The sequence below is a fragment of the Syngnathus acus genome, chromosome 14 (genome assembly GCF_901709675.1).
Source record: "Syngnathus acus chromosome 14, fSynAcu1.2, whole genome shotgun sequence".
In the NCBI taxonomy this organism is placed as follows: domain Eukaryota; kingdom Metazoa; phylum Chordata; class Actinopteri; order Syngnathiformes; family Syngnathidae; genus Syngnathus; species Syngnathus acus.
This window is the reverse complement of record NC_051099.1, coordinates 1,310,066-1,323,301: the sequence shown is the minus strand read 5'-3', so window position 1 is coordinate 1,323,301 and position 13,236 is coordinate 1,310,066. Positions and strand designations below refer to the sequence as shown.

The 13,236-nt window shown below is 42.0% G+C and overlaps 1 protein-coding gene across 5 annotated transcripts in view; it reads right to left on the bottom strand.

Moving 5' to 3' along the window:
- cadm2a (cell adhesion molecule 2a) overlaps positions 1-13,236 on the bottom strand; it is a 120,386-nt gene that overhangs the window by 23,089 nt on the left and 84,061 nt on the right. For 3 of the 5 annotated variants that reach the window (XM_037270631.1, XM_037270632.1, XM_037270634.1), the window contains exons 2-3: positions 12,304-12,330; positions 6,606-6,755 (exon numbers count right to left, since the gene is read on the bottom strand). In XM_037270631.1, the coding sequence (XP_037126526.1) occupies positions 6,606-6,755; positions 12,304-12,330 (177 nt within the window). The remainder of the gene's footprint in view (positions 1-6,605; positions 6,756-12,303; positions 12,331-13,236) is intronic. The other 2 variants (XM_037270635.1, XM_037270633.1) reach the window with 1 other exon arrangement.

Genomic DNA, 13,236 nt, shown 5'->3' with positions numbered 1-13,236 from the left:
AACTCCTGTGCAAAAGGGAATTAATAGAACAAAGCTAAATGTGTCCTCAAACTTATGCAAACCTCTGTACAAATGACATCAAACATGACCAGGGGCCTGCAGAAAAAGAAAAAATGCGGTAAACAATCTTCCCGACCTCTTTGAACAAAGTTTTACTTATATGAAGATGCCATCCTCCGAAAAGACATCAATGGAAATCAATAGAGCAATAAAAGGCTGCGAAAGAACCCTAATGAGACTTTGGCAACATGAGGGAACTGAAATGGATTGGCTGAAATTAGATGGCTCGTTGGAAGATCTTTCAAACTAGACAAGGTACACGACTTCCAAAATGACCTGGATCAGCGCGAGTGGGAAACACACACCTTAGGGGGAGGGAGGAGGAGGAGAGAGGGGGCGTCTACATTTTGTGCATATTTAACATGCAATGTAGCGGTTAACATAGCTGGCTCCAGCTCCCATGTGACATTGACCAGCATAAGAAAATATAGTCAATGCTCCTGATTCGGATCATTCACTTTATGGGTTAGTCATTTAATTATGCTGGGAAAGCTGTTGATGTGTTTTTGTTTAGCGCTTAAAGGCACATAAATGTGGTTAGTTGTCATGCCAAAAAGCAACAGGACCACTTTGCTGGCGAGGGCGGATTCAGGCTGCATTTAGAAACATGAAAAGCATCATATGAGTTGAAAAAAAAATCACTTATGATGCCAGGAACAGAAAAAATACTAACCAAATTAATTAGCAATACATTATGCTACAGTAGGAAAGCAAAGCCTGAGAACCACATTAGCATTTTCAGTTCGAGATATCATAGAGGTTTATTTATGCTGTTTTTAACTTGCCCTTTCATCACTTGGATTTTAGAGACAGGCTGGAGTAGGTCATTTTCCTAAACTACGTGTTGAACTTTAGAGAACCCAATGTTTGTGGAAGCTAACAAGCAAAAAAAAAAAAAAAATGTTACAACCACAATGCATTCTGAGATATACGAGATGTGCACTAAAATGCAGGTTATGTATTCTCCCCAATTAAAACCACTACATTTCCCCTGACCAGAGGTCCAAACAAGGTTTTGTGTAATTTGTTAGTATGTTTTCACAGGCTGCCAAAGCTCCAACAGACAAGGCCTTTCAAAACGCAGGCAGGCACACACACGGACACAAAACATACCCACAAAACACTACGGGGCTTGATCTTGTGGTTGGGTGCCCAAAATAATGATGGCTGCTCCATTGCGATGACCCATTATCCTCTCATGCACAATGACACCAGACCACCAAACTGTCCAGTGATCCTCCAAATTCACAACACTTGGATTGTGAACCAGACTAGAAAACAGGCAATCATTTCTCTTTTGTTTGTGGCCAAAAAGTGGAAAACCACACAATGGAATTCAGCCCAGAAAGCTTTTCTTTTTCGTCTCCCTTACCTCCGAGCGCTATTAAAACTCATTCACTTCCAAAGACATTTATTTATTAGCATTATTATTATTATTGTTATTATTATTTATTTTCTCAGCGCTAGGGTGAAAAAGAGTCGATGGATAATCGTATCGGTAGATTAGGATTGCTTTGACAAGGTGCATGCATAAGCAAAGAGTTGTCGTCTAAATTCACTCACTTTCAGCCCATCATGTTTGCACACTCGCCCGACAACCTTTTCCTCCCTTTGCCCTTTCCTCTCATGCGAGCCATCGCATCGGCTGCCTTCATCTCTCCGGGGAGCGCGCGCATCCGTATAGAACCCTGGCAGGTGTTTGCTCATTCAGCTGACACACTTTTATAATGAGAAAAGTGCAAATTTCTGAATATACATTCAGGCCGCCGATGTCTGGAAGCGACAGCGCTCTCTTTTTCTTGTCAACAACTCATCAGGGGGACTTGACTCCGTCGGCCATGGATTGCGACGGCGTGCGTGCGTGTGGATGAGCGAGTCAAGGCGGGGGACCCATGCGAACGGAATGGAATGTTTATTGAAACATGTAGATTCTGCATCTCACAAGTCACCTCCTTTGGCATTTCTGAAGCAAGGTGAGGTTTTAACAATGCCAAGGGTGGACAATGCTGCATATAATAATTGGCCTGGAGAGAATTTATGTTCTTTCAGTGACAGTTCAGTGGGATGCCGGAGTGGGTCAGTGTGATGGCAATTTTTTTTTGCATGATAGCTTCAAACTGCTGGCTTCAGACAAAAATTGTGTTCTGTGCTAATGGTACTTAGTCATCAAGTCAAAAGTGGTGGTGGGATTCATTTTATTTTTAATTATCAGGCATTAGTCTACTTTCCTGGTATTCTGACAGTCTAATCTGTATTTTTAGGAAATGAATAAATGCTTCCTGTAACGCAGAAACAAAACTGAGTGTGTTCTATATTTCAATGCTTTTATTCTTGAATTAATGGAAATGAAAGTATTGACGTAATCAAAATATTTTGTTCAAAACTCAAGGTTATCATTTACTGACAGCAAATGGATGACAAGGGACTCTTGTTCCGAATGTTTTGTGAATTTCTTTTCCACCCACTACTCCGTGGCGGGTGTTTGAAGGTCACTTTTGCTGAAAAACTTTTATTTATTGTTTTAAATGAACAAAACATCCTTTTTTGATGGGGCCACGTGTTGATGCGAAGAATAAAGAAATATTTGATTAAAAAAACGTAAATGTCCCCTTCTGAAATATAAGGCCCGATATGTTATATTGTAAAATATACTTGACATGTTTTCTATATGGTTTACATTGTGTGACTTACGATGCATTCACATTTGTTAGAAAAGAAGTCTAAAGTGACGCTAGCACTCCAGAAGTAAATAACGCATATGTGGGCCTTAAAATGAAAGCTATTTTTCATTGATGTCAAGAATTTTGCTCTGTACCTTAACCTTACAAAACTCCTTTTCATTTGGCATTGCTCGAGAAAGCTGAAGTCCTTTTAATTGCAATTTCAACATTATGAAGCGCAAGAAAAGGCCTTTTGTCTAATAAGAGGCGAGCTGCGGAATATTATACAATCTAAAGCTGTGACGGAAGGAAAACACCGAGGCAGGTTGCTGAAGGTCAAAGAAAAAGTTTGCCCGTGTCTTTCACAGGTGATAACTGTGTCTGAAAGCTGTCATAAAATGCCTCCTTAATTCCTCGCCTTTATCCCACAGAGGCCCACCATCCCCGTTCCTTTTGCCTCTTTTTTTTTTCCCTTCTGCTCATGTTTTATGATCCTTGTCTTGGAGAAAGGGGAGTTGTTAGGGATCTTAAGAGATTTATGATTTACAGGCAAGCTTTTTATCTATTTGTTTTTTTTTCCTATTAGAGCAAATACCTTAATCTTTGGCTTGATACTATGAAAGGATGCTTACCTGAGTTTGGAGAAATAATATTTCACCCTCTTTTTTTAATCCTAATTAAAAAATATGTCTTGGGATTTATTTATTCTTTTTTTACCGGCTAGCCTATTGCCTCAAATTGCTCAGGCAGAGATACTGGGAACGCTTCAAAGCTTCCACGGCTGCATGCTGGAGCGGTTTGGCAGGCGACACACAACACACACGTGTACGTACGGGTGGCGGAAAAGGAACCCATACACCAACGCAAACTAAATTGATTTGAGCCAGCCAGCCATACTAGTTTCATATTCAGCACATTGGAGCTTAAAAATGAGCACTTGGCCCTTATCTGCTCACCTGTAACGCTAATCTTAATGTTTGACCAGATTCAATCAGTCAGCAGATGGAAATCAAATTGATTATTCAATGGTAGTTTTGTGGTGGCAATATTAAATTGACACTTCAAAAAGTCAAACGGAAGGTGACATTAACTATTGAGGGTGCGTCACCAAAATTTGGCTGTCACTAATTTATGCCAATGCAGTTGGAAAGTCCTAATTACAGTCAGCATTTATGCCAAACACGTCACATTTAAAAAACATTAAGCGCCTGCTTTATTCAAGTTTTGTACGTGCACAACCCAGAAAAATGAAATGCTCTTCCATTTGAGATTTTCTTTTAGACAAAACAGTGACGGCGGTTCTGAAGAAGAAAAAGCAGAGCCTGGTGTAGTAAGCAGAGGACATTAGTGTGTCTGACGAGTGCCAGTCTAAATAAGTTCTGCTCTACTAATTATAAACACAAAGGTAATTTAACATGGCTTTGAAGACCGGTCAATCCAAGTTACAAGCAGTGTATCAAAGGGGCAGCACTTCAAATTGAAAATGTAATTAGAAATGTTTTGGATGGGAAGGAAAGAGGCTAGTAAATGACATACGCAATATATGCTCTTAATGTTGTGAGAGTGCGACAGACTCCTGCAAATATGTCTTGGAAAAGTAATTATACATTGGTTCTCTATGCTGTGGGAGCAATGAAGATATTGTAATTAGAGATCATAGAAAAACGTCACATTCCACCAACTGAAGCTATTATCAAGTCCTGAGTTTCACGAAAGCAAAAGGGCAATTTGTAAAGGGATATTGGCCTCCTTTGAGTGGTATAAAAGAGAGAATCCCTCTTGCCCGCCGCTCATCACTCTCTTGCCGCCGAGGCACAGATTAAGTCCCTCAGTAGCGTCGTGACGAGGAGGACAAAGTGCCTACTTTTGTGCCAATGACTTATTTGAAATTCAAACAACACTTTGCAGTCGCCCAAGCGTTCGGCAAGGACGAGTGACAAGAGGGGTCTCTCGCATCCGTCTGAGTGTCTTCCGTGAACGCTCGCCGTGACATTCAAAACAACGGCCAAAGTTCACAGGACTAACAGTTGGATGGATAGCCCGTATCCATATCAAATCTGGACACCTCTGCATACGTCTTTGATGAATGGTCAAATAAATTGCTGGAAACATCTCTTCTTTTTAAAAGTGAAGACATTTTGCAATTTTAGTATTGACACTAAGTCGATGCACAATTTGTCTTCGCGGGACGAATAAAATGACACTGCGGGACAAATTTGGCCCACGGGCCAGAGTTTGATACCTCTGCTAGATGAATACGCTGAAACAGTGTCCGGCTCAAAAAAACCCTGCAACTAAATAAAGTATATCTAAAAAGCCACACTGGGGTTGTGTATTTGAGTAAAAGTGCGCCCTGCTCCTAATCCTCATCTTCCTCCCAGCAGGCAAAAGCAACATTAATCTGCAAGCGACTGTGCTCGCAGCCGTTAGCAGCTCAGACATCTTCTAAGACTGCCAGTGGCACTTTGGAAACACTCCGCATCTCAGCACGCCCATCAGCATGTGCATGTGAAATGCCACGTCGAGCAAGACAAACCACCCCCACCCCACCCCACCCCATCATCACACACAAACACACACCAGGCAAAAGCCCCTAAAAAAAAAGCTGTGCAATTCCGGGGTCTCAGGAGTAGCTCTGCTGATAATAGGAGAGTCTTCGGGTGCTTTTTCCATTTCCAATCTGGCACAGCTCTGCATTGGAAATGCCACAGAATACACCCCGAGCAACCCCCCCATGCCAGGTGCGATATGGAATAACCCGCAGAGCACATCAACTGTTGAATTTGATGTTCAGGGGCTGCTTTTAACGGCCGCTCTGACGGAACCGCTCGGAAATTCGCTTGTACACGCAGTCTCTGGGATAAAAAAAAAAAAGTGCAGACGTACACAGACACGCGCACACACACACACAGTCAGACAAGTGAGCCTGTGGGCAGAGAGGAGGGATAATGGAAGAAGTGTAAATCCCATACGTGCTTAATCCGGACACTTACAAGAGAGTGTGATTCATACTCTATTACACTCCACTAATGGTGCCGAGAGACGCCGCGGCGGCGCGCAATCAGTCAGCAGACTTGAACCTACAAAATAACATCCATGAATCCTCTTTACTGGGACTTAACTGAAGAGAGTGTAAAAGGTCAGAAATAAACCTTTTTGTACTTATTAGCTATTAAAACACTGGCGACTTTGTACCACGCCCACATACGTTGCCATACATTTGAAGCACTTGAGTTGTGCGAAGGTTAATTTGGGGGTTTGAAGCGTATATTGTGTGACTGCCATGGGGGTCAGACACTAATGGAAGGACAACCTTTGAGCGTCTGCCAACTTGAGAAGGCTCATTTGTTCGTTTGGAGCTTTTGACAAAATATTTGCTTCATTTCAACAGACACTGTACTGCTCATTCTGGTGTATTCCACCAGGGGCAGTATACTGCATATGAAAACTATCCTCAGAAAGCTGCACTGCTAGTTGTCATTTCGGGAAAGAATATATTGGCCGTATTGTATTGCATGTCTACGTGTGTTGCCGCACCGTTTGTGTTCAAACATATTTTGGAGTCAGATTTAAAATGCTTTGTAAAATTTGGTTTGGCTATTTTGCAGGAGCATGAAGTAGACACAGACGATTTACGGGCCAAAATTGAGGGGGTTGGATCTGGCTCTGACACCTGTGCTCCAAGTCCCTAGTTATGAATATGAATGTAACCTAGCCTTTCACCCAAAGTCAACTGAGATAAGCTCCGGTTCAAGCGCCACGCTAATGAGAAAACGTGCAACAGAAAATGAATTTTAAGTCAGAGGAATTATGTTTTGAACACATGAAATCAAATGAAACGTTATCTGAGTGGCCTCTTCTGTATCCTTAACTGAGTCAACTCACCTTTCTTGTCACCGAAGAAGAGAGTTTGCTGTGCCGGGTTGGACCACTGGAGGGAGGTGTTGTCGTTGTACTCCACGCGGCATGTCATGTTGGCTGTCCCGCCCTCTGTCACGGTGACATTCTGAACCAGAGGATGCTGGCCGCTGATGCCTGCGACACAGAGAATAGAAGACATGACGCTTCATTTGTTATATAGGTGTAAAAGTAAAGCAGGTGTGTGGAAAAAAACACAGACCGCAGCATAGGTGACCACGGTTGCGGTGACGACCCTGAAACCTCGCTACACGGAGAAAAACAAATTAGAAGCTGCTCCCCAGGGACCTGTGTGCGTTTGTGAGTGACGCTAGGACATAAACACAAAAGCAAGGTAACACCACAATGACAAAAAGCATTTCAGCACCACGGAGAGCTGCGAGAGCACAATGGATAACTCCGGCTCAGCTGCACACACGGAAGATTTAGCGTCTCTATGATGTCCCTGACTTTTGGAATGCGGAGAGCAGTGAGGCGGATTTGCTAACCACTAGTCCACCGTTCTGCCCCTATATGTGTCGCGTTGGTGTGTATTCCGAGGCGGGGACAAGTAAATAAAAATAACCATAAATCTATCCCTGTTGCCGTCCCCAGAGGACGGGCTTTAAAGGCTGTGTGAATAAAGGCTTAGGTTAGGAAGATTATTCATCCCTGACTTAACTCTCATCTTAACCCCCCCAGGAGAGGATCATACAGAAGAAGAAAAAAAACAGAGGAAAGAAATGAGGAATTTATTTGGGGAAAAATAGCACAGTCAATATGAAAGACTTAGTTGAGTAGGTGCCAGATACTTTATTCCACAGGCCAGGTAAGATAAACAAATGCACAAATGGCTGGCATGGAGAAATAAAAGCGGGACAGGGAGATTGTCGGGAGGAGTTGAAGGGTAAGTCAAAGAGCACGGGTCATTTCCAGCGTTGATTAAGGCCTCCCAAGGTTAATCATGCACGGAAGAGATAGAGAGGCAAGACGAGGAGGAGGCAAATGGATCGGAGCTTTGGGAGGAGAGGAATATGTTTTATTCATGCCAGTTTTGCATGAGGCGTGCTCTGCCCTGTGATTTACCAGCTTCTCGTCGCTGTCCTTGCGCTCTTTATTGCTTCCTCTTTGCACATCACTTACTTTTTGCCTCATTTTTTCCCCCCCCAGCTTGCGCCGACGGGCTGCCCGTTCATACCCTTCAGCCCGGTGGGATGGATTTCATTTCATCTGCTCTGGTCACAAAGGGAAAGTTAAGAGTCGACTTTCTACGCTGACGGACTCTCGCCGATGATGTTTGAGGAGGGCTCTGCATGTTATCACAAATAATTGGACTCAAGGTTAAACTAGTGTTTTATATTATACAGTAGTTAACTTCTTTTGACCCTTTTGGAGAGAAATAAAAACATTCAAGATGCAATTTAAGCTTTTATTTTATTTAGAGTTGCCCAACAGTTGCCTTCTAAAATAAAAAAACATACCCGTAAAGTTCATGAATGTTTTATAGTGGTGCTATTTTGGATTATTGTGGCTCCCATTACTTCCTGTTTCAAAATCCGTCCTTGCTTTTATTAGCATGGGTTTGTTTGCTTGTATTCCATTATGGGATGTCCTTCTGAGAAGAACCCCGCTCCTCTCCAAGTAACACATTGTTGCACAAGGACGAGGCCCAATGACATCCAGGAACTCCACTGCATGAATAGTCCACTGGGAGAGAAAGGGCCAAAGGGGGCACCATGATGGTTCTATTACAACAATGAAGTCCTCTGTGTGCCTAATTGACCAGTGGAAGAGCTGCTTTGTGCCTCCCTTTTGGCCACCTAGACCTGATTTAAATGTATCTCCAGAGGAAAGCAGGCAGCTGCTCTCCCCTGATTTCCATGTCTAAATTTAGATCTTCTCTTCAAGACAAAGCTTTCCCTTACTTTCTTTTCCAGTTCATGCCGCTCAATTCTCTCACTCGCCCTATCCCTGCCTCTGTCTCTCATTTTCTCTTGGAGTTGATCCCCGAAGGGTGCGTTTCCACATTCTTTGTCTCGGATGTTCATATCCTCCCCGCTCTTTTGCGTTTATCTTAATCCTTACCGACGTGCTTGCTCTCCATTGTGCTTGTGAGGAGATCATGGGGTGGGAATCCTAGTGGGGGAGGGGGGGAATTAATTGCCCTCACATTTGAATGACATGCCAAGGCTGAAACAGGTCAACAGCGTCCTCATCTGCATGACATTAGCGAGTGATGCAACAGGGAAATTAGCTTTCTTTCATTTACAACGACTTGGAGCCCTGAAGGTTGACATTGTCTCTGAGCAAATGCCATGTTGGTTTTTTTCCGTCCATTTTTTTAACCCCACTATGGCTGACGCTGTAGATGAGCTGAATGTTCCAATAAAAACACTCAACACCCATTTCCTCACTCTACCTTTAAGAGCGCACGTTTGCCAAACAATCAAATCTGGAGAGCTTCCCGGCAATCATTTGGACTTGTGCCACAAATCAATATATATATATTATTATTTTTTTCATATATAGGACGAATAAATGCCTCCTCCACGCTTCCGTTGTGCGTTGCGGCATGACCTTTCCAGCACGAGTCTTCTAACTTTCCTTATTTAGGCATTCAGCAGGCATTGAAGAAGAGGAGAAGTGCAGCCAGACAGATGGACAGCCCGGAGCTGCTGACCTTTATGTCAGGACTGGAGCTCAACTGAGCTGTAAGACCATGATGTATAACCAAGAACAAAAAATGGATCGAGGCAGAACGCAATTTTTTTTGGGTCAGAGCGGTTGCCTTTGAACTTACTGTAAATTAAAACTACACTGATCGAGATCACAAATTTCCGTTGGATGTTGATTGAAAAGCACAATTTTAAAAAAAACACCGTGGTATGCATTTGCAAACAGTAAGTTTGACCTTTTGGACAAAAAGCTCAAATTCCCTATTATGCAGTAGGGCAAAGTCAGAATCAGTGCACACGTTTGAGATCTTGCCAGAAACACTTTTTGTGAGTTCCCGTTGACCTTGACCGCAAATCAACAGCCGCTGGTGCAAACTACCGAAATCTAAACACAAAGGGATGAATATAAGCTAAAAATTTTTTTTTTAACAAACTAAATCTAATCAGTTCACCCTTTAGACAAAAGCGTATTTGGCTCAAAATTGAAAGAATACACTGAAATGGAACGCAACAAAGGATATCTAGAGATCATCGCGCCCGTGATTATTCCAGCAACAAAGGATATAAAAACGGGCGCTGTTGGGAGAGTTGGTAGAAGCATTTGTTGGTAATAGAGAAATATCTTTCTAACAATTGAAGCCTCACAAATTGAATTACAATCTTTTGTATCCCTCAAAAAACTCTCATCTTCCACTTTGACATGCTTCAAACTTTGCCTCCATGCCATTACACCATGGCATCAATAATGAGCCACCAGAATTCCCTGTGACATATAAATTGCACGTTCTCGTCATCAATTGTTAGTGTTACCAAAGTAAACATCTTTGAGATAGCGCTGAAAGGTTTTTACAAGCAGAGAAGAAATGACCTTGTTTTGTAGACATAATAATTATGAAGCAATCATTTTGATCAAAAGGCAGCAGCATTTCTCATATCAATATGTCAAGAATCAATGAAAATAAAGATAAATGGTAAAAGAACCTATGAGTGCAATGACATCTTTGTAAATCTATCATTTGGTGTTGAAATGAAACAAAAATCATGTTAGACAATTTCCTCCACTGGAAATGGATCTAATTTGTCCTTGAATCAACACCATCAGTTTAAAGGGCAAAGATATAAACCAAAGTGGAAGATGTTGAAGGTGATATTGAGTGTCCTCTTATCCAGACTCACGAGGATCTTTTTTGAGCCAAGGGCATACAATGGAGGCTTTTAAGATGGGAGCTATATCGGATATTGAATATTGCAAAGGCTGTTGTCTTCCACATGGCAAATTTGTAGAAGCTGACAGCTGCAAGGTGAGAGTGAGAACAAAGAAATGAGCAACAATAAAAAAGAAATATCCAAACAGCCAAAGATGCTTGTCTCATAGATGAAAGAGGGAGGAAGGTAGGCAGGCTTAAATTTATGCATGCGTTTTTATTTATTTATTTATTCATTTATTTTCTACATTATTATTATTACTACAGCTGAAAAGTGCACGATGCAAAATCTCTATTATTTCATTTTCAGGGAAGGGTACTTCATTTTAAACCGACAAAACTATTTTAGACTGAATCAACAGCTTATCTGTTTTGTTTCCAGTCCAAAAAGAATTCACTTCCCCTATTTTCGGCCCATAAGGCTAGTCCTCCTCTCAGCATCCTCCTTAGCTGTGAGGCCTTCAAAGCGGCATTAGCAGCCATTCACATGCTTCCTCCTTTAATTGGTTTTGTAAATTAAATGTCATAAAAGCAGAAGGTCATAGGAATCGGGTATAAATGTAGTATTGAAATTCAACATTTCTTCTGGAAGTGATAGTGTGTAGAGATTGCTTCTTCTTTTTTCGGTCACGGGAAGCAATGCACTCCAAGAGACGAGCAAAAGCTTCGGTTATGTTCACGAGGGAAATCACACTAATCACCATCACCGTCGTAAAACTCCCAAATTGCTCGAATCAACGCCACATAGTGTGATTTTTTAATATGTGTTGATATGTTGACAGATACTGCTCGCTTAGAAGAAATTTGCCGTATCCCACCGGGAAATTTTTTACTGCAAAATGAGAAGGCTTCCCCCTTAGAAGCACCTCATATCATTCAGATTGGTGCGGCAGAGATATTAGGGAAAGCATACAGTAAAAGTTTGCGGAAGCCAGATTGATGCTGAAGATCTCACTTGAGGCGTGATGGCAACATTTAAGAAAATCAGCGTAATGAATTTAAGGCGGACGTTCTTTGAAGGCTACATTTAGGACAACACAGATGTCAATCACATACTACGACCGCTATTGTGCACAAACGTGTAAGCATAGCGTAAAGTCTTTCCTGTAAATAAACAAGCTTCGCTCTTTGATGAACAAATGCAGGATTCCTATAGCTGAGTTTTATTTACAAAGCGGGCGACTCTTGACTTCAAAACGATAGGGGATCCCGGGAGATGAATGAACTCTTCTATTCAACTAAAACAAACATGACAAAATGAATATCATGACAAGCAAAACCAAAGGGAGACATGTGCTTGACTTTCAATTGCACAACATCTGCTGCCCTAATTGAAGTGGGATAGATTTTTTAAACCAGAGAATGACAGCCAGGATATAGTCAATGATATCTTTTTATTTGTCAAATTCTGGCCTGCAGATACTGTAAATGGTTGAAATGAATTTGCCAAGCACACTCCACTGCGGGAATGAGGAAGAGTAATGGGATCAGACACGAGGTTGCATTTACTACCATGATTGCTGCTGATGATAATGCGATGATGGCAGAAGGGAAAGGAGAAGGTTAACTGGAGCAAACGCTTCACCTGCACTGGATCACAATATAGATTCCTATATTGTGCCGAGGAGCTTTTATGCGAGCGGCTCTATAAGTTGGCCAGCAAAGCTTTCCAACACACAGAAAGACTTTGCTCTTCTTATCAGCCATGAATGAATTTTTAACTGAATGAAACAGTACCAAAATGTGGAATTATAAGGTTCTATTCTAATCCTAAATGGAGCCAAACTGAACATGGCCACCACTCACCTCTGACTTTGCCTTTGGAAGCCATCACTGGTGTCCACAAGAAGTCAAAAGGGGAGGGGGTTGGACAGACAGCGATAGGAAGGAAGAGAAAAAAAACAAAAAACAAAAAAAGGGACAAAGACAGAATACATGATTAGACAACTGCTGGAACAACAGCGTGTCTCTATATGAGGTGTATGAAAGGTTGTATGAGGAGTCCTTCGTTTAAGACACGGCCACTTGAAATGAATCCACCGCAACGTGGGCATCTTGCAATTTGACTGTCCTGTCGCTCTGCGCTTATTGATGAGTCAGTGTTGCGTGTCATCCAAGCAATCATCTATGCAAACACCGCTAAAGGTTCACACCCGCTGTTGACTGACAGCGGTGTCATCAGTCACGAAAGGCCCAAACAGGACTGCCGTCTAAGAAAGAAAAATAACGTATGATGGGACGCGGTCCAAAAAGAGGAAAACCACAGAAGAAGATAGAAGCAAGCCTTCGACACGAGAGTGAAACAAACAACACAGATTGTCTATTCGTGTGCGTGTCTTGTAAGGGAATGACTAACGTTTTATACACGCAGCTTTGCCCAATTGATGAATCTATCGGAATGCCTCTAGTGAAGCTGAAAACCTCAAAACGACAGTTCTTGGAGGAAAAAAAGAGGACAGGATTGGAAGAAGAAAGAATTTTACTGCAGGTACACTCTGCAGGTTACATGGAATTGAAAAGAAAGGATTTTCTTTCTATCTGGCAGCTGTTAAAACATTTGGTGGATTCAAATGAGCAAACTGATTTTGCTTCATTCATGTCACCAGACTTCACAGTTAGGAAACGTTTAGGACATGAAGGACAGCAATCATAGCTCAGCTAGACCAAAAGGCAGTTTTGAGTGAAATTACAGCTAGAAGGCAAGGTGTGTGTGTGTGTGTGTGTGTGTTCACGTAAAAT